Source organism: Canis aureus, chromosome 7, assembly GCF_053574225.1.
Source record: "Canis aureus isolate CA01 chromosome 7, VMU_Caureus_v.1.0, whole genome shotgun sequence".
Taxonomy (NCBI): Eukaryota; Metazoa; Chordata; class Mammalia; order Carnivora; family Canidae; genus Canis; species Canis aureus.
In genome coordinates this window covers 49,729,365-49,748,546 of record NC_135617.1, presented here as the reverse complement: position 1 = coordinate 49,748,546, position 19,182 = coordinate 49,729,365, and the positions used below count along the sequence as shown (strand labels likewise).

Genomic DNA, 19,182 nt, shown 5'->3' with positions numbered 1-19,182 from the left:
AGAATGGATCAGGCATCTGGAAGAAAGGGCAATGGAAAGTACCCAAGACAACAAAAATGATATTTTGTTTAAAAAACAAAAAAACAAGTTTAGGTTAGGGAAACTCTGAGACAACATCAAATGTACTAGTATTCACATTATAGGAATCCCAGAATAAGAAGTAACAGATAAAGGCACAGAAAAATTACCTGAAGAAATAATTGAAAATTTCCCTAAGCTGGGGAATGAAAATGACAGCCAGGTCCAGGAAGCACAAAGAGCCAGTAACAGGATGAATTCAAATAGGTCCACACCAAGACACAGAATAAGTAAATATAATGAGAAAAATCTTAAAAGCACCAAGAGAAATGCAACTAATTACATGCAAGGGAAACTCCATAAGGCTGTCAGGCAATTGATTTTTCAGCAAAAACTTTGCAAGCCAGAAGAGAGTGGCGTGATATACTCAGTGCTAAAAGGAAAAAAAATGTACAACTAAGAATGCTCTATATGGCAAGGTTATTCAAATTGAAGGAGAGATAAAGAGTTTCCCATATGAACAAAAGTTAAAGAAGTTCATCACCACTAAACCAGCTTTATGAAAAGTGATAAATGGAAAAGACAATAACTAGAAGAAAATTATTAATGGAAAAACATTCACTAGTAAAAGCAAGTATACAAACATCCAATGGTAGTAAATTGATCAATCAAGAGATTCACAAAACAACAGAGAAAATAGACATTTTCTATCTCATATACATAAAACATGGAGAAGAGGAATAAAAATGTAGTTCTTTTACATGTGTTCTAACTCAAGCCACCATCAGCTTAGTATTAATTGTTATACACTTAGGATGTTACATATGAACCTCATGGTAAACACAGTCCAAAGACTGATAATACCTACACAAAAATTAAAGACAAAGGTATTCAAGCAGTACTAAAGAAAGTCACTAATCAAAAGGGAAGAGAGCAAGAGAAGAAACAAAGAACTACAAAAACAACCAAAGAACACTTAACAAAATGGCAATAGATATAAACCTATCAATAATTAAATGTTAATACCCTAAATGCTCCCATTCAAAAGATATAGGGTGACTGAATGAATTAAAAAAAAGCAAGACCATCTATATAGCTGCCTATAAGAGACTACCTTCAGACCTAAAGATATATATAGATGAAAAGTGAAGGGATGGAAAAGATGTACCATGAAAAATGGAAATAAAAAAGTTAGGACAGCAATATTACATAACACAAAATAGACTTTAGAACAAATATTGTAACAGGAGACAAAATGGACATTACATAATGAAAGAAGGATCAAGCCAACAATAGGATATAACAATTATAAATAACTATGCACCCAAATACAGAAGCAGCTAAATATATAAAGCAAATTATTAACAGACATAAAGGGAGGAATTGACAGTAATTAAATGATAGTAGGGAAATTGAACACCCCATTTACATCAATGGGTAGATCATCCAGAAGAAAATCAATAAAGAAATGCTTGTTTTAAACATACATTAGACCAGATGGACTTAATAGATATATACAAAAATTCCATCCCAAAACAGTAGAATACACATTCCTTCAAGTGTAGATGGAAAATTCTTCAGAAGAGATCCCATGTTAGGACACAAAACATGTCTCAGTAAATTTAAGACGACTTACATCATATCAAGGATCTTTCCCAAACATGACAGAAAGAAGCTAGAAATTACAAGAAAAAAAAAAAAAACAGACAAGTGGAGACTAAACAACATGTTTGTAAACAGTGAGTGTGTCTCCAAAGAAATTAAATAGCAAATCAAACAGTATATGGAGACAAATGAAAACAGAAACACATTACTTCAAAATCTTTGGGGCATAGCAAAAGCAGTTCTAGGAGGAAATTTTATAGAGAAAAAGGCCTATCTCAAGAAACAGGAAAAAATCTCAACAATCTAACATTATGCCTAAAGAACCCAGAAAAAGAACAAACAAACCCCAAAGTTAGTAGAAGAAAGTAATAAAGATCAGAATGAAATAAATGACATAAATTCTAAAAATACAGTAGAAAAGATCAGTGAAATTAAGATCAGGGTCTTTGAAAAGGTAAACAAAATTGAAAGCCAGATTCATTACAAAAAAAAAAGAGAGAGAGAGGGGACATAAATGAAATCAAAAACAAATGAAGAGAAATAACAACCAACACCACAGGAGTACAAAGAATTATAAGAGACTACTATGATAAATTATACATCTCAATTTGGACACCCCAAAAGAAATGGATTAATTCCTAGAAATATATACTCTTCCAAGACTGACACAGGAAAATGGAAAATCTGAAAAGACTGATCCATGAAATTGAATCAAAAATCAAAAAATTCCCAACAAACAGAAGTCCAGAACCTGATGGCTTCACAGGTTATTTCTACCAAATATTTTAAGAAGAGTTGATATCGATCTTTCTCAAACTATCCCAAAAAAATTAAAGAGGAAGGAAAGCTTCCTAATTCATTCTACAAAACCATCATTACCATGATACAAAAAACAGACAAAGACACTCTTTAAAAAGGAAATTACATGCTAATGTCTCTGATGAACATAGATGCAAAATCATCAACAAAATATTATCAAACAAAATGAATAATACATTAAGGATAATTAACCAAAATCAAGGGGGATTTGTTACAGGGATGCAAGGATGATTCAATATTCACAAATCAATATACATGATATACTACGTTAATAAAATGAAGAATAAAAATCTTATCTCAATAGATGCAGATAAAACACTTGACAAAATTCAACATCACTTAATAAAAACTCTTTAAAAAAAGTGGGTTTAAATGGAACATATTAAAGGCCACGTATGACAAACGCAGTTATAATATTTGATGGTAAAAAGCAGAAAGCTTTTCCTCTCAGATCAGGAATGAGACAAGGATATCCAATCTTGCCAGTTAGCTTCAGCAATCAGACAAAAAAAAATTCAAATTTTTATAGAAGAAGTATAACTCTCACTATTTGCAAATGACATGATACTATATATAAGACTCTAAAGAGTACACCAAAAATGCTGTTAGAACCACAAAATGAATTAAGCAATGTTGCAGGATACAAAATTAATAAAGAAAAATCTGTTGCATTTCTAGACAGTAATAACAAAGTGAAAGAAAGAAAAATGAAAAAGGCCAATCTTCATTTACAACTGCATCAATAAGAATAAAATACCTAGGAATAAATTTAACCAAGCAGGAAAGACTTGTGGTTTGAAATCCATAGGACATTGATGAAAGAAATTGAAGACGACAAAAAGAAATGGAAAGCTACATCATGCTCATGGATTGGAAGAATTAACATCATTAAAATGCTCATACAAACCATAATAATCTACAGATTCAATGCAATCCTTTCAAACTACCAACAGCATTTTTTTTCACATAACTAGAACAAACAATTGTAAAATTGGTAGGGAAGTACAAAATACCTTTATTGGCCAAAACAATCTTGAGAAAGAAGAACAAAGCTAGAGGTCTCACAATCCCAGATTCCAAAATATACTACAAAGCTAAACTAATCAAAATAGAATGGTTCTGGCACAGAAACAAACAAATAGATCAAAAGAACAGGACAGAGAGCCAAAAATAAACCCAGAGATGGTTAGTTCATCTGTGACAAAGGACATCAGAATATTCAAAAGAAGAAGTCAAGAATATACAATGGGAAAAGACTATCTATTTAATAAATGGTGCTAGGAAAACTGGACAGCTACATGCAGAAGAATGGAACTGGACCACTTTCTTACACCATGCACAAAAATAAATTTGAATGGATTAAAAACAGAAATATGAAGCCAGGAACCATGAAACTCTTAATATGAAACACAGGCAGTAATCTCTTAGACACTGGGCTTAGCAATATTTTTCTATACTCATCTTCTCAGGGACAGGGAACAAAAGCAAAATTAAACTTTAGGATTACACCACCATAAAAAGCTTTTGCGCAGTGAAGGAAACCAACAAAACAAAAAGGCATCCTACCAAATGGGAGAAGGTATCTGCAAATGATGTTTCCAATAAGGGGATAACGTCCAAAATATATTAAGAACTTACACAATTTAACACCAAGAAAAGTCCAATTAAAAATAGGAAGGGGACCTGAATAGACATGCATTTTTATGTTGTTATTTTTAATTTTATTTATTTATTCATGATGGAGAGAGAGAGAGAGAGAGAGAGAGAGAGAGGCAGAGACATAGGCAGAGGGAGAAGCAAGCAGGGAGCCCAACGCGAGGCTCGATCCTGGAACTCCAGGATCACACCCTGAGCCAAAGGCAGACACTCAACTGCTGAGCCACCCAGGTGTCCCTAGACACATATTTTTAAAGGAGACATACAGATGGTCAACAGACATATGAAAAGATACTCAGTATGACTCATCATCAGGGAAATACAAATCAAAACCACAATGAAATATTGGCTCACACCTGTCAGAATGGCTAGTATCAAAAAGACAAGAAATAATAAGTGCTAGTGAGGATGTGGAAAAATAGTAACTCTAGTGCACTGTTGGTTAAAATGTAAATTGGGGCAGCCACAGTGGAAAAAGTTATATACTTTCCTCAGAAAATTAAAAATAGAAATACCATACAACCCAGTATTTCAACTTCTGGGCATTTATTGGAAGAAAACAAAACCACTAATTTAAAAAGATATAGGCACCTATCCATTCCGTGGCAGCATTATTTACAATAACCAAGATATGAAATCAACTTTTTTTTTTTTTTTTTTAATTCATGAGAGACACAAGGGAGGGAGAGAGAGAGAGGCAGAGACACAGGCAGAGGGAGAAGCAGGCTCCATGCAAGGAGCCCGACGTGGGACTCGATCCTGAGTCTCCAGGATCACACCCCCTGGCTGAAGGCGGTGCTAAACCGCTGAGCCACCTGGGCTGCCCTGAAATCAACTTATATGTCCATCAATAGATGAAAGGATAAAGAAGATGTGGTACATATATACACAAGGCAGTATTATTCAGCCATATAAAGAAATGAAATCTTGCCACTTACAACAACATAGATGTTGCAAATAAGCCAGATAAAAAAGACAAATTCTGTGTGTATAATAATACATTTCTGTAAACAAGCGAGACAGGAAAAGACATATACTATATGATTTCTCTTATAAGCAGAATTTAAAAACCAAAACAAACAAGCAAAGAAAAAACACAAATAGACTCATAAATACTGGTTGCCAGAAGGAAGGGGGATAGAGGAAATGGATAAAATAGATGAATGGTATTAAGAAGTACAAACTTCCAGTTACAAAACAAAGTCATAATCATGAAAAGCATGTGGAACATAGTCCATATTGCTGTAAGTTTATATGGTGACCAAGAAGAACTACACTTACTGTGGTGATCTTTTCTTAATGTACATAATTATTGAATTACTATGTTGCACCTAAAACTAGTATAATATTGTATGTCAACTACCCTTCAGTAAAAAAGAACAAATTTTATCAAATCAAATTAATAGTAACAGGAGACATAATTGCCCTAAAAAGAAGTGTGTAATTTACAGAAATTTCCTGAATGCTTGTCATGTGGTAGACACTGTTAAACATTACATTCATAGCAATTTATAAATATTATCCCACTAAAGCTCTTAACATTTATAAGTAAGGATATCCATTTTATACACATACACAAATAACACAAAATACCTGAAGGGCCGTAAGGATATTTGCTAAGGCTTGTCCATATGTGTCATGGCAATGAACAGCAAGAGCACTAGATGGGATTTCCTTCATGACACTCTCCAACATTCTCTTCATGCTTCCTGGAGTTCCCACTCCAGTGGTGTCTCCGAGAGAAATCTCATAACAGCCCATGCCATACAGTTTCTTAGATACCTGTCAGGAAAAGTTGGGAGTTAGTAAAAACAATGGAAATGAACAGATTCAAACCCTGTTATTTCTTAGCAATAACCTAGAAGTAAAAGTCACAACTAAGATTAGTTTTGTATTCATGGAAAACCTTATATTTTAGTTTTCTGGTCTTTTTTCCTTGTTTATTAAATCCTAAGTATTATATAAAAGTTACAAAGATATGACTATATTTTTTCTAAAGTTTGCCTTAGAGTCATAACTATCTACACTGTTCAGTTATGAAATTATAAGCTACAATTTCAATTATGAGAGGCTTCCTTTCTCAACCCTTTAATCAAACAGAAGCATTACAAATTTACTTTGGAAGTAGTATTTCTCAAGGTGCTCTTAGAGTTCAAGAGATATCAATACTAATTCCAGCTCTGTAAATAAGTAGTTCTGTGATTGGTAGTTACTATATATTTCTAACTTATTTTTTCTGGCTCATAAATGGATGTACTTGTGCAAAGTAAACTGTAAGTTCCCTTTAAGCTAGGTTACTAATGTCCCTTTGAAAGAGCAATAGGACTTTGCAAGGAGGAAGCATGGTATGTTAACAAAGACATGAGTTCTGGAATCAGACAAGCCTGGATTTAAATCTCAGCTGCCACTCATGCTAGTAATGTGATACTGGGTAGAATTACCCTTTAAAGCTCTGGTCTCTCTTCTGTAAAATATAGGCAACAAACACTCTTACTTAGCATATTTTCTTTCTAAGCATTATTAATGTTTTTAGAATTACACTAATGATGATGCTAGTAAGGACATGTTGGAAGTGTTAAGAAAAGTATATGCAATTATGAATGTAAATTATTAACAAAGTCTTAGAAGGGTCCCATGCAGGTGAAGGACTACAACATTGAAGCTTCTTTATTTTATACTATAGACCTCTGTGTGCAAAGGTCTCTCTTACAAAATAGACTATGGGATAGCAGTCATTTGAAAAAAAAATCTACAGTAAATTTCAAAAGTTCAAATGAAAGTACAAAAGAGGAATGGCTTTAGCCAAACTGAAAGTTTATCCTTCCTAAATTCTGATATTTCTAACAATGCAATCTTCACTACTTCAGTACCACATTACAAAATATATGAAAAGAACAACAGATGCAAATTAATATTTCATATACAAATGAGTTCTGCAGAGCCTATTATAGTCTCAAAGACTGAGTATCTTGTATTCATTGGTATCAATTAATAAGTAGGAGAAGGAAATAGAAAGTGAATGTCAATAAGCAGGTCTTTAGTGACTATAATCAATTTCCCGCACAACTGCTAATAAAAGGAACTTGAATCTCAGCAGTAAGAGCTATAGGATCTCAAGGTCACAGAAACAGTGTCCAGCAAAAGTGGTGTATACTCTGACACAAGTGCCAAAGTGTGCAGGACGAAAACAAGGGGACCTTAGCTGGGCAACCAAAGTGAAGTTTAAGTGTGTGTGCAGCAAGTGCCCTCACATTCTGATGGACCGTGGAAAGGTCGCTCCCTGAGTTCTACCCAGGAAAAAATGAAACAGGTGTTTTTATTCTTTTACCTTGAGCACCCAAATGATAAGACTCAAATGTTACTTAACTTTTTCAAGAGCTATAAACAGTTAATTAGTTAATAACTTGATCAAACTTGTCTTCCATTTCATGGTTCTTCTTAAATTTTGCTGTGCAGATGCAATAACAGTAAGGAAAATAGTCCCCTTTTAAAAATAATATACATCATTTTACTAAGAACTAGGAAACCAGGGGTATCTTACTTCTGTCACTTTTTGTGGTGTGATGTTTCCTTCGTATGGACAGCCCAGGGCACAAGACACATACCTAAGTTTAAAACACAGAGTCATATAAATATATAGATGATGGATAAATCATTTCTGTTTTCATTTTATAAAAATAAAGAAATTGATAAAAAGTCATCAAAATGTATTTTACACTAATCCATTATTCTCAGAACTAATAAAAGCCATTTTGGAATATTTTCAATTTAACTCACATTTTTATCTAGTAATTACAATTTGATGTATGTTATTTGATGGCTGAAGAGAATAATATAACAGATGTTTATCTTGTGGAGTTTTTTATACTATAGTAACACATGAACATTCAAAGCAAAAAATACCACCAAACTACATAGTTTTATTTAAATAAGTACATACATCCAACTGTCAAATATCCAGGTCTCTGGAATCAGAGAGATAACATGTAGATGACTAACTGAATTTCTCTTCACTCCCATCTGGATCTTTTGGCCTCATTTAGATACAGTCATTAATCACCCCCAAACTCCTAAACCTGGCCACAGCCTCAAAGTTCATCTTGTTTATCTCTCATGGGTATACCTAAATCATCCCAAACAGAAGAGTTTTAGTCTATGTTTAAAAGACTCCAAATAAAGATATTCCATAAGCTTCTTCGACAATTTAATAAAAAAGTCAAGCCTTTCCTGAAATAATGCTACTTTTCCATCTTAAAGTATTAAGCTTTAGAAAAAGCCTGTTTTAGCTATTTTCAGTTCAACACCAATCTCATTTTATTAAACTTTCCTCGGAGATTTTACAACACTTGTATTAAAATAATGCATCATGTGGTTGATTGTCAGGGATGAAGCAATTCACATGAGAGAGGGGTGGTAGGAAATGAGGCTGGAGATCCAATTCTCTGAGCCAGAATATCACAGGCTTTAGATAATAAGGCCCTTGAATGCCACGCCAAGGAGTCTGAACTTTGAGATCACTCAAAATTATTAGGTAATGTACTGACAAGATCAGAGTAGTTTTCCAGAAATGTTAACTCTTAGAGAACTCTGGAAGTGGTTGTCAGAGGAAAAGTGGAGACAAAACAAGACAGACCATAAGACTGTATTTCCATTATTCTAAGATGCTGTCCATTATAAGATACGCTATGAATTTCATAAAAGATTTTGGAGTAAAAAAATAAACTATATATTCAATGATTCAACCCATACCTATTGATTCCAACATGTAATCTAATTTCAAAAGTATCAAAATGTGAATAAAAGTTTTATTTTGAAATTAAAATAATCAATTTAATAAATTAGGAGGTAGCGTGATGAGGACAGAGGAGTAAAGAGGCTAATTCAATTAAAATTTAGAAGTTATGCTGGAGAGGAAATCTATTTCTCTGCTCTAATAGTTACTATAATTTTGTTTGACTAATCTATATAAATTTAATCAACACAAGTGGAAAGGAAATGTTACGTATATCTAACACTTGGAAAAGATGGCTGAGGTTGGTAGAACACATATTTTCAATTTGGATACAATGATCATAGATAAATTGTGTGTGTGTGTGTGTGTGTCTGTGTGTACACGTCTGTATAATCACCTTTTTTCTAAACCCAAAATATCTAGATGTGATTAAATAGAAAATTAAAGCCATGTATTTACATGTTATTTCCCTAAAAATGAAAAAAAAAAATCCTAAAAAAAACAAGTGCAAAACAATAAAAGCAAACAAACTTCTCATTCCCAACTTATCTGGGAATGATATCACTTTGTGCTGTGACTTTAACTTTGTCCACATGCATTTTCATTCACTCAAGTTTTCCCTGTAATCCCTTGGGTAACTAGGGATAATAAATAGATTTGAGAGTATCTAGTCTAAAGAATCTCCTCACTACTATGCCATAGCCCCTTTTATCTATTTTTGATTGGCTGGTGGTTAAATTTCTCACAGACATATCTGAAATTATTTCATACTCTGCTGAAACCCCATACTATAACCTCTCCATTTCTTTTTTCTTTTCTTTTTTTTATCCAGTTTCTTACTTTTGGCTTAACATATTTTTTTATAGAACTACATCCTTCGATATTTCTTTCAGTAATGGCTGAGTCTTGCAGACCATTTTGTCAGCAAATGATTTTATCTCACCCTCACTACTGTATAGTAGTTTGGCTAGGTATAAAATTCTAGGTTAACAGTCATTCTGCCATTTTAAACATATTTTACCATCTCTGGTCTCAGTTTTGCTGATGAGAATTTTGCTATCTAATGGTAATGCCTTATACCAATTTTATAGTAATTTGTTCTCTATTACCCTTAGGAGTCTCTGTTTATATCTAATATTCTACATTTTACCATGAGAATGTCAGGACTTGTTATACTTCTTTAATATTTACATTGATGTTTTTCTTCAAATCTAGAAAATCCTCAAGGTAGTGGTTAATCAAGCCTCTCATATCTAATTTCCCTTTTTTCTCTTTCTGAAAATTTTCTTAGGCATTTGCTCTTAACCTCACTTTTAAAAGTTCTATTAAAATTTTCTGTTTTATTATTGCAATTTCCTTAAATCCTACTTCCAGTCACTGATACCCATTTCAACTTTTTGTGATCTGCTGCTCAATGCAATCGTCATTTTTATTTAATAAATGTATTTTTCATTTCAAGAAAAGTTTCTTTATGCAAAAGCTTCATTATTTTTTGTAAAGATTTGTTCTTCTATGTTCTTCCTTTGCCTCTATATTTTGAAGGGTTATTTTATCATCTTCTATTCAGATTCTTCTATTTCCTTCTTTTCTGTTAAAGTTTTCCTGCTTTTTCTTTTTGCTTTTTTCTTAGGGTACTTTGTATCATCATGTGGTATATAATTTTTACTGTGACTTTTTATAGTTATTTTAGTTTCTGTAGGTGTTCCATGAGAGTCTTGAGTTATTCAAATGTTTCTGTAAACAAGATCTGACTTCTTTTTACCCTTTCCCTGTGGACTTTACCAGTTCTTGGACAAATTTCTATTTGAATTACTTAATTTGGTTTTTCAGAATACTCCACAAGTTCTACTGACTTTGCATTTGCAAGGAGGTGATTCCTAGCTCCAAGAATAATCACTTTCAAATCTATACTTTAGTAGAGTATCTATCTTTTCCTCTTATAGACATTAAAATTTCATTTTCAAGACACTAGGAGTTACATCTGAAATAGATACCCCATATGCTAGTGGCATCAACCTGCATGCTTACCACACTTTCTTTGATGAAATCTGAGGACTTTCTTTTCTGAGTTTGGCTATATGTTTTAAAAGTGGTTATATTTATGTGTTAGTAATGGGAACAAAAGGGAGCCTCTGCATCAACTCAGTCCCCCATAGTCTCTGGCTTTCATCATCACATAGATAGATAATTCCAGGAATAACTCCAAATCTCACGAACATTACAAACTGATTTCCTGACACATTCACATGCCATATTAAGTTTACTCTGTCCAAAATGGTGCTCATTCCTGTTTCCCCTGCATTTGCCATTAAAAAAAAATAATAGCAATTTTCAGAATCTGTTCTGCCAAATCACTTAAAGCTGATATTTGAGAACATATTCAGTAACTGGGTTGGTTGGTTCTTCGGCTCCAGCTAGCATGTGACCGCTTGTAGTGCCACCCCCCCCACCCAAAGAGTACAGAATGGTCCCTGAGTATTTTCTTCAGGACAGCTGCATACATCTCCTAAGGGATTTCCTTGCCTCTGGTGTCACTCCACTCATTTGTACACTAGTAACTACTGACAAAATAATATGACTACAGCATAGATCTAATTACATAGGTTTATACTCTGAAAATCTTTAGTTGCCTTTCATTGTCTACCAAATAAGTTTGGTATTCAAGTTTAGCAATTTGTGAAACTTCAGCATAACTTACTACCTCTTTCCCATTACACAGCTTCAAAAACTCCCATTCCAATGAAAGTAAACCTTTTCCTGTTACTTAAACATTTCTTGAGATTTCTCTTCACTATGCCTTTGTTCTTTGTAGATTTCCTGCCCCACCTGAAAAGGCCATTATTTCTGATTATGCTTCCATATATTTACCTATCTTTAATGACTTCATTTTATTGACACCTTCTGCATTACGTTTCTCCAACGTAATTAACAACCAGAGAAATTTAGTACAGTATTACTTTAAACCTGAATAAGATATTTTTCTTAATGTATTTGGTTTTTTGACAATATAATAATATTTATATATAATATTATTCTTCAGTCTGCTGGAAACTCTTCAAAGTTTGGCCACTTTTTCATTTTCATATTCCACACAGTATCATTAGACAGTACATTACATAAAACAGTCAATATTTCTTGAATGAACTAATGCACATATGTATTAAGGTCCCATTTTCATCATCTGAATAATTTTCTACAAAATTCCTAATCTTTACTCTAAATGGATAGCCTCATTCAGACCATTAATGTTCTAAATCCTGTAGCCAGAGAGGATAGCATATGAGTTCAGACTTAGAATAATATTTTAAACATTATATAGGATGACAAAATAATAAAGGATTCACTAACTATATTGAAGCTCATCATGATAAAATTCAAAGCATGGGTTACAATAAACTCTGCAGATAGAAATGTGAATTGTTTTATTTTTATTTGTGCTTGTTAAGGCCATTTATCGGTATTGTGCAAAATCATGATAAAAGAGAAACAGGCATTCAAGTCTTTAACAACTTTACCTGGTGAAACTGAGTCAAAAAAGTACCTACAGTGAAGCCTTACCCAACGCTACCTTTCCACAATTATCCTACATACTTTAATCATTTTGCCAAAAAACCCCAAAAGGATGAGGAAAAGCCTGGAATAAATGTTGCAAACACTTTAAATGGAAACAATCAACCACTGCTATCCTCAGAAGAGAAATGCAATGCCAAGAGCAAGGAGATGACATGTGATGTCAATTAAACATAATTAAGATATTTAAATGTAGGAGCTGTTTTGATGCAGTCATGCAGAGTACATCCACTTATAAACAATACAAAATAACATTCCATTATTAATAAGTCAACCAAAAGTTGATTGTTGAGAGCCTGTTGAACACTTAATGCTTCAGATGATATAAGAAATAAAGACTGTTCCTTAGTCTCAAGGAACAATTCTGCTAAGATGCTCTTTTTTGCTTTACAATGCTAATTTCATGAGAAATGAAAAAACACATTCTTTACTCAAAGGCTCTGTATGAAAGCTGTTGAGATATGATTGTACCAATACAGCTTACACATATTAACTATTGCTGGGTATGTGTTATTCTGATACACAGCAGTGCCAGAATAATATGTAAGGCTAAAAAAAAAAGTATAAACCCTCAAACCATATGTATGACAGAAAATAGCTTTAACAGATGTCTCATTTTTAGAGTTTTATGTACCGTGTTTGGTAAATGATGCTTTGAATTGCTCTTCTAATTTTTCTTCCAGGCCAACACAAAGGCCTCAGTTTAACAGAGGCTGGAAAGGAACTTGACCAATAAACTGTCCACTTAGAAGATGATGCTATACATGCAACTGAATTCCATTGGGGTAGATCATCCAATGGAAGTTATTTGCTACATTAGTTATGAGAAACACTAACTGCTGGTCACTGTGTATTTAAAAAATTGAAACTTGGGAAGCTCACTATCACACTCAATAATATTGCTACTACCTTCAGGATCAGGATCAGAATCTGTAACAACATGTATTTTGACAAAGAAAGAATGAGAAATACAACATGGGCAAAATGGTTTGGCTAACAAATAAGCAGGATGCAAGTTCTTGAATAAATGGGTTTGTGTTAAAATTCTCTCTCAAAGGGAAAACCAGTGAAAAATGACGACTTTGAGGAGAAAGAAGTGCCCTTACTTCACAGCAGTTAGAAAGATTGCCATTTTAGAGCCTAGAAATTATACAGAGCTAGCAGCTAGTCAAAAAATCATTAAGCACAATAATTTCCTAACATCAAGAGGGTTTCATCAAAGAAGTTGGTCAGTGATACACTTATATAATCTTATTCAGAAGTCCTCCAGCCAAGACAGCCCCAGTGGCATAGCGGTTTAGTGCCGCCTACAGCCTGGGGTGTGATCCTGGAGACCTGGGATTGAGTCCCACATCGGGCTTCCTGCATGGAGCCTGCTTCTCCCTCTGTCTCTCTCTCTGAATAAATAAATAAATAATCTTTTTTAAAAAAAGTCTTGAAGCCAGATTGGATTTTTATTGGTCTTGGATAAGAAAGTAGGCACTAAGAACAAGAGATGCAAAAAAATATGCACTGTAAAAAAAAAAAAAGTAAAAATGAACTATTGAGATTCTACCGACACAAAAAGCTTTTGCACACTGAAGGAAGCCATCAACAAAATAAAAAGGCAACCTATAAAATGGGGGAAAATTTTTGCAAATGATATAATGGATAAGGAGCTAATATCCAAAATATATAAAGAACTTACACAACTCAATGTAAAAAAAATAATAATAATCCAATTAAAAAATGGGGAAAGGACTTGAATACACCTTTCCAAAAAAGATATATGACCAAGAGACAATGAAAAGATGTTCAACGTCATGAATCATATTGGAAATGTAAATCAAAACACAAGGACTTATCTATCATCTCATACCTTTCGGAATAACTAATATCAAAAAGATTTAAGAAATAGCAAGTGTTAGCACTGATGTAGAAAAAAAAAGTACCCTTGTGCATTGGTGGGAATGTAAATTGGCAGGCACTGTGGAAAACAAAGTGGAGGTTCCTCAAAAATTAAATAGTAATTTTATACCATCCAGTGATTCCACTACTATTTACCCAAAGAAAACAGAACCATTAACTTGAAAAGTAAAACATTATCACTTCCTAAAATTGCTTTTGTTTTTCTCTCCAAAATAAACATATAGATAATATACAATTATCTATATTCATTTAACTACTAATTTGTCCTTTACTCTTTGTTCTCATTATTTTGCACCTTTTTCTTTTCTGGAATTTAAAAAATTCAGCACAGTTCACAGTTAAATAATTTTGAATTGTGTAATTTTTTTTAACAATGGATGGATAATTTTGTTTGACTTCTAGGAAAAAAATGTTACAAATACAATTCTATCAACTTTCAGTAGGCTCAGACTTTCAGAATAATCATGGATCAACTCATTTTAAGCGATTTTATAGGAGAGGCCTAAGATGTAATTACGTAAAAAAGTTTTGCTTTGATACACACAACTGCTGACTTTGTGAATTTGTAATATATGTATAAGCATTTTAATAGTAAAATTAATAATAGCTCCTTAGTGATAATTTCCTTTTTTAAAACTAATATTATCACAGAGAAAGTGAGTATGTGATTCTTGTGACTTCATTCAAGGTAAGTTGATACTTAGACAAGAAGGAATAAAACTAAATGACTTACATATTAGGGTACTACGTCATATCTTGAGGCATTTCAATTTTGAAAGGATCTTGACAAACCAAGAGATAATTATTTCAACAATGCATTGATAAAAATAGAGAAAACAATTACCTTTATCACGGACATTTTTCTTTGCCTTTTTAACTTTTTAAAAATTTAGATAATAGAAAAATAACCTACACATTTTGAACATATATCATATGAATTACACATTTAAAAGCTGAAGTCTAAAATGTAGACATTTCATTGCTCATTCATATATAATGTATATTCAGCAGTAGTTAGCTGACTTTGCATTTTATGTCAATGATTTAGCATGGTATGTTTTCCCAATGTGTCCCAGATGTTATGTAAAGTCCTGAGCACATGTAAAAAATGTGTACACACGCATGTGTATATGTGTGTTTCAGGGAGGGGGGAATTCAACAATAGCCTTTATAACTTTAGCAAAAGCTGCTATTTAGACCCTATGAAAGTTACCTATTTTTATAAAAATTTAAACTGTTTTAGTGAGCATTTATAAAATGTGTATTGCCTTATGGCCTTTAAATCTGACAGCTGATGACATAAATTTTCTGGATGGTGATCAAGTACATGTTGATGCAGCTGTTGCCATGTTGCCATAGTAAGACATGCTGAAGCATCTACTTTGGTTTCCACTAGTTGAGCATGACTCTTAAATGATTACTAATGACCTATGACTTTTAATAATGAGCATATAAAATCTTGACTGTTAGTAAAAATTAATTTAAACTCTATAAAAGTTTGGGGGAGGAGAAAGATAATTCTCAACTGCACAAATAACGAACTCACATCCAGAAAGGTATATTTCTAAAAATGAACAGTGTTGAAGAAAATCTGAGTTGTGCTCCAAAGGAGCAAAATCTGCAGTGGAAAACATAAATTTGTGTATTGTTGAGCTCTATAGCAAGTTTCCAATATACTCTGCTGATTGCATTAGACTGTGGGTCACTTCTCATCCAACTTGCACTCTGTGACCTCCCTACCAAGGCCTGGCAAATTTTTTAAGTTTGTAGCATGGCTAGAAGTTTTTTTGCTGATGGGACAATGTTAATTGTTCAACAATCATATTCAAGAAGATTTAGGGTTTCTATTAGCTTTAACACATTACCTGTCCTACTTTATAAGAGAAAAACTAAGATAAATATATTATACAACTTATGTTGACATCCATCTTTTAACACTAAAAAACCCTTCCCATCTGAAAAACAAAACCTTCCTATTTGAAGTGTGAGTTGCACACTTTAAAATTTTTCTTGTATGTGCTTTCCATGATATGTGTATATTTCAATTACAAAAACAATTTTGTATCTTTAAACACTCATTCTGGAAACTCTTACTATGGAAAGAGGAAAAAGAAGGTACAAAAGTAAGCCAACCAAGGAGATAGCTACCTGTGGTGTGGTCTAACTCCATTTGCTCTCCAAATGACCTTGAGTAGATTCTAACCCTATTCACATACTGTCACTGAAAATTGGGTGTTGCCTTTTCATTAACCACTGAACTTTCCCTTACCACTATGAATTTTGCTCACCTCAATCAAAGAAGCACAACCTGTACCTAAATCCAATTACAGCTCTCAGGCTTCTCTTAGGAGAAGCATTTTAATTTGTTAAGATGGTAAGATTATCATATCTCTATAGTTATAAAAAGCAACAGACAATTAGCTAATATCTTAGAAACAAATTGTTTCTTAAGTAAACATTTATTACACATTTTACAGAGCATAGGCCTGGGAGTAGAGCCTATTTGCAGTGCATGCTGCAACTGCTGGTTCTGGAAATAGGCAAGAATCAAAACAAGTCTCTCTCTTTTCCTCCCTCATTTACCTTTGCTTTAGGGTCATAAAGGGAAAACAAGGAAGCTGGCTGTTGAAGGGGAGGTTGAATGGGTGAAATGATGAGCCAAATTTCCCAGGGCAGCTCAAAGGCTCAATTTTATGTTTTAGGTATGCTATTGAGGTTCGACATAATGTAGTATTTGAAGAAAAAGTCATGGTTCTTTTAAAAAAAAAGTTAAAGCTGTGGAAACCACATTAGAGGATTCCTTCCCAAACACTACTATGAGTTAATATAAATTTATCAACCCACAGTAGGCTGAGATCAATAGATGGCTGCATTTGAGTAAGTATTAATAACATGAGTAACATGTTATCAATGTCAGGTTTGCAATGTCATGTTTGCCCCTGACCTTAGCTGAATTATACACTTCAAAGCTAGATAAACTAATAATTATTAAGTGAGATACACAAGATGTATTACCCTACAGTGGTGGCCCTGATCATACAAGGTACAAAAGATACCCTACATATATAATGAGTGGTAAAATAATGTCTACATGGTTCATAAATGAGCTTACACAATAGATATTAACTAAAGAGCATTTATGGGATTTCATAAATACCCTCGTGCTGGAATATTCATGTGCCTTGCAGACTTAACGACCTCCTCAAATTTCTCCATACTTTCTTCAATAGAACAGTTAATATTCCTCTTGCTGAAGGATTCAGATGCAGCACCAAAAACTGATATCTCAGTAGCTCCAGCAGCAACCTGAAAAAGAGAATATAAAGGCAAAACCTAGTAATTTCAAAAATTTAAATGATAGCAATAGAAGAAATATTAACCACCGGATAGAAGCATCCTTGTGTTAATATTTGCCTTAGAATTTAAAATTAGAGTCTGCTCATCCTGCCACATCTGCTCTTTTCAAATTTAAAAATATTTGGTGATAAGAAAGTAATTCTCCAAATGCAACACCCATAAATCTGAGGCACAGAAAACACAGTGATGGCATTCCAATTTAATTTTACGTTTCCTAAATTATGTGTAAGCTCCAGAAATATTTTAACTGTAATTATGGAAAATACTAGCATCCCAATAAAAATTTTTAATATCTAAGTGAACCATTATTTTTAGACCAATTATTATTAAAATAGAGGCTAGTAAATGCTTTCTGTTCTTCTCCTCTTCCTATAACCTCACAGAAAAATGTTTTTCCGATTCATCCTTTAGACTTTGCCTGAAATTTTCTTCCTGTCTCTTAACCTAGCTCCCATTGTTTCATACCTGGACTGCTATAACCATCCCCTTGCTAGTCTTTAAATCCAAAATATTAACCTAATCATTTTTCCCTTTTGCCATTTTTTGTCCTTGCTCCAGGCTTCTCTAGTGACTTATTTTCAAATACCAAGTTTTCTCATTTTCCAGCTGGATTTTTAAAGACTTTCTAATAATGTATCTCTGGCACTGTGAAAGATTCTCCTCTCTTTCTGATACTCTCTTAATATATTAAGAAGAAATAATCTGTCATTTTTTTCTCTCCAACATTTAAAAAAAATATATCTGCCTCTAGTCTTGTAAGTGAATTTTTAGCTTCTAAAATTAAAATTCTACTTATTTGAACACTTATTATGTGTTAGTCCTGTTGGTAGTACTTTGTGTGCTCTATTTCTAACCCACAATCTTATAAGCCAAGTTCCACTTTTCCCATTTTATAGATGAGAAAACTGTGGCTCAAAGTGGCTAAATCGTAAGCACAAGGTCCCAAAGCTACTAAAAGTTCTGAAGTCATGCTTTGAGCACAGGTGTGCCTGACTCCCAAAGCACTTCTTGCACTCCATTATCTGCACTTCCAAGCTAGCAGGAGAGTGGGCTCTCAGTTTTTATGTCTTTTTCAAGGTGGAGACATTCCTTACTCTCTTAAGACCAACGATAGCAATATTTATAATTTTTAAATGCCTCTTACTTTCTTTACAATGGGATAAAAAATATCAAAATAAACAAATGAATAATGGTTTTAACAAGATACACAATGGGTGATATATCAACTAGTACCCACAACTTTTACTTTATGTAGCACAGTCCCAATGACAAAAGTGAAAAATATTCATGAACACCAGAAATAGCTACTGCAAAACTTTTACAGTAAAGCCATGAAAGCATAATACTTCAAACCTTTACTTAAAATTGCCCTGATTCTTCTTGTATGTGTCATTATTAAAACTTTTTGCATATAAATTCTTAAGTCACATAGGACTGGAAGAAACCAACCAGGAGAGGAACAGGGAAAGTTGTGATAGGCAGCTGCAAATGACAGTAATTAGTTTCACCTAGAGGGA

General features: G+C 33.2%; 1 protein-coding gene and 1 long non-coding RNA gene across 10 annotated transcripts in view; one reads left to right on the top strand and one right to left on the bottom strand.

Moving 5' to 3' along the window:
• The window catches only part of HMGCLL1 (3-hydroxy-3-methylglutaryl-CoA lyase like 1), a 199,049-nt gene that overhangs the window by 104,243 nt on the left and 75,624 nt on the right, over window positions 1–19,182 (bottom strand). For all 9 annotated transcript variants that reach the window (XM_077903581.1, XM_077903584.1, XM_077903583.1 and 6 more), the window contains 3 exons: window positions 17,466–17,614; window positions 7,640–7,703; window positions 5,692–5,880 (listed from right to left, as the gene is read on the bottom strand). In XM_077903581.1, the coding sequence (XP_077759707.1) occupies window positions 5,692–5,880; window positions 7,640–7,703; window positions 17,466–17,614 (402 nt within the window). The remainder of the gene's footprint in view (window positions 1–5,691; window positions 5,881–7,639; window positions 7,704–17,465; window positions 17,615–19,182) is intronic.
• LOC144317337 (uncharacterized) overlaps window positions 1–19,182 on the top strand; it is a 161,388-nt gene that overhangs the window by 122,680 nt on the left and 19,526 nt on the right. The window lies entirely within an intron of this gene.